At 52.3% G+C, this 1,364-nt stretch overlaps 1 protein-coding gene across 2 annotated transcripts in view; it reads left to right on the top strand.

Moving 5' to 3' along the window:
• LOC113213723 (aquaporin AQPAn.G) overlaps window positions 1-1,364 on the top strand; it is a 33,462-nt gene that overhangs the window by 27,919 nt on the left and 4,179 nt on the right. For both annotated transcript variants that reach the window (XM_052265274.1, XM_052265273.1), the window contains exon 2: window positions 512-725. In XM_052265274.1, the coding sequence (XP_052121234.1) occupies window positions 525-725 (201 nt within the window). In that variant the 5' untranslated portion in view covers window positions 512-524. The remainder of the gene's footprint in view (window positions 1-511; window positions 726-1,364) is intronic.

Genomic DNA, 1,364 nt, shown 5'->3' with positions numbered 1-1,364 from the left:
ATCCCCGCTTTTCGTCTAAGTTGGCCCCCCCTACCGAAAAACACTTCCGACGGCCCTGTGACGGATCGGTTGATTGTGTCCTAATGAATGTCGTCATCAACCGTCATCAACAAGCTCATCCGTCATGGGATAGCAGGCACCGATAAACACAAACCAGGACTACTGCATCCCATTGTGTTGCTGGGTATGTCCAGCGGACACAGGCACGCGTGACTCGCTGCACACCATAAATAGCTGTATGTGTGCGTGTATTTACGAGTGTGTGTGTATGTATGTGTGTTAGCTTAGGGGCGGGAGAGATCGGGCGGTCACGCTCGTGCCACGACAATCTATGCAGCACCCAGTAGTCCATACCCTGTGAAACATTTAAACAAAAACATATGAAAGCACCTTTTGGGAAGATTTCGGTATCATAATCGTTTTTGCTCTCTTTGAATAAAATACAGACGACGTTCCATTGTTTTGCACAAATAGAAGACCATAATGTGACTCTTATCTTTTTGTTCCCCAGGCCACCGTTCAAGATGCCCGCCAACGTCAACAAGGTGCTGGGCCACAAAGAGCTTAAGCAGCAGAACCTCTACCGCGCCCTAGCGGCCGAGTGCCTGGGCACGCTGCTGCTCAACTTCTTCGGCGTCATCTCCTGCGTCAAGACCAGCCCCCTCAAGAACGACCTCGTCGAGGTTTCGCTCACGTTTGGGCTCGTCGTCTTTGCCGTCGTCCAGGTGAGGAGAGGAAAGACCGATATGGGCGACATTGAAGTATATGGATCGGGCAAGTTCATTTTGGCTACCAAGGGAATTTAGGCGTGGCCCACGAACGGTTGCACTATATACAAAAGTTGGAAGGAAAATGAGGATATCATGTATTACGACAACCGTGTCATCACGGATTTCTTTGTTAGCCCCGAGTAGAACCCATCCTGGTGAACGAGAGTGACAAACCACTCTGTAACGAGATGGATGTAAAAACATTTAGCCACGATTGCCCCTTTCATCACAATATTTGATTGCAGTGTACTACTATCCTTGAAAGTCACCCCGCCGATGTTCTGCCACTGGTTTTGGCGAGAAGTCGGCGGGAATCTGCCCTCGGGCGCACTGGACGGTTTGCAGGCTCCCCAGCCGTCGTGCCGGCTGCAACGCCGACGCGCAACGCCGCGATCAAAGCGCAGCTAAATCAGCTTTGACGTCGCGATCACACTGAGCAGACTGCTCCCGCCGCCGCAGACTGCAGCGCCGCCACCAAACCCCCCTGCAAATGAGAATCGCGTAAACAACAGGCCGGGACCCACACAACTGGGACACTGGGTCAAAACTGTCACCCGACACACCAAAATAGACATGCGTGTCGACGCCGGGGGG

Source organism: Frankliniella occidentalis, unplaced genomic scaffold, assembly GCF_000697945.3.
Source record: "Frankliniella occidentalis isolate FOCC.00 unplaced genomic scaffold, Focc_3.1 Scaffold25, whole genome shotgun sequence".
NCBI lineage: Eukaryota > Metazoa > Arthropoda > Insecta > Thysanoptera > Thripidae > Frankliniella > Frankliniella occidentalis.
This window is presented reverse-complemented; position numbering and strand designations above follow the sequence as displayed.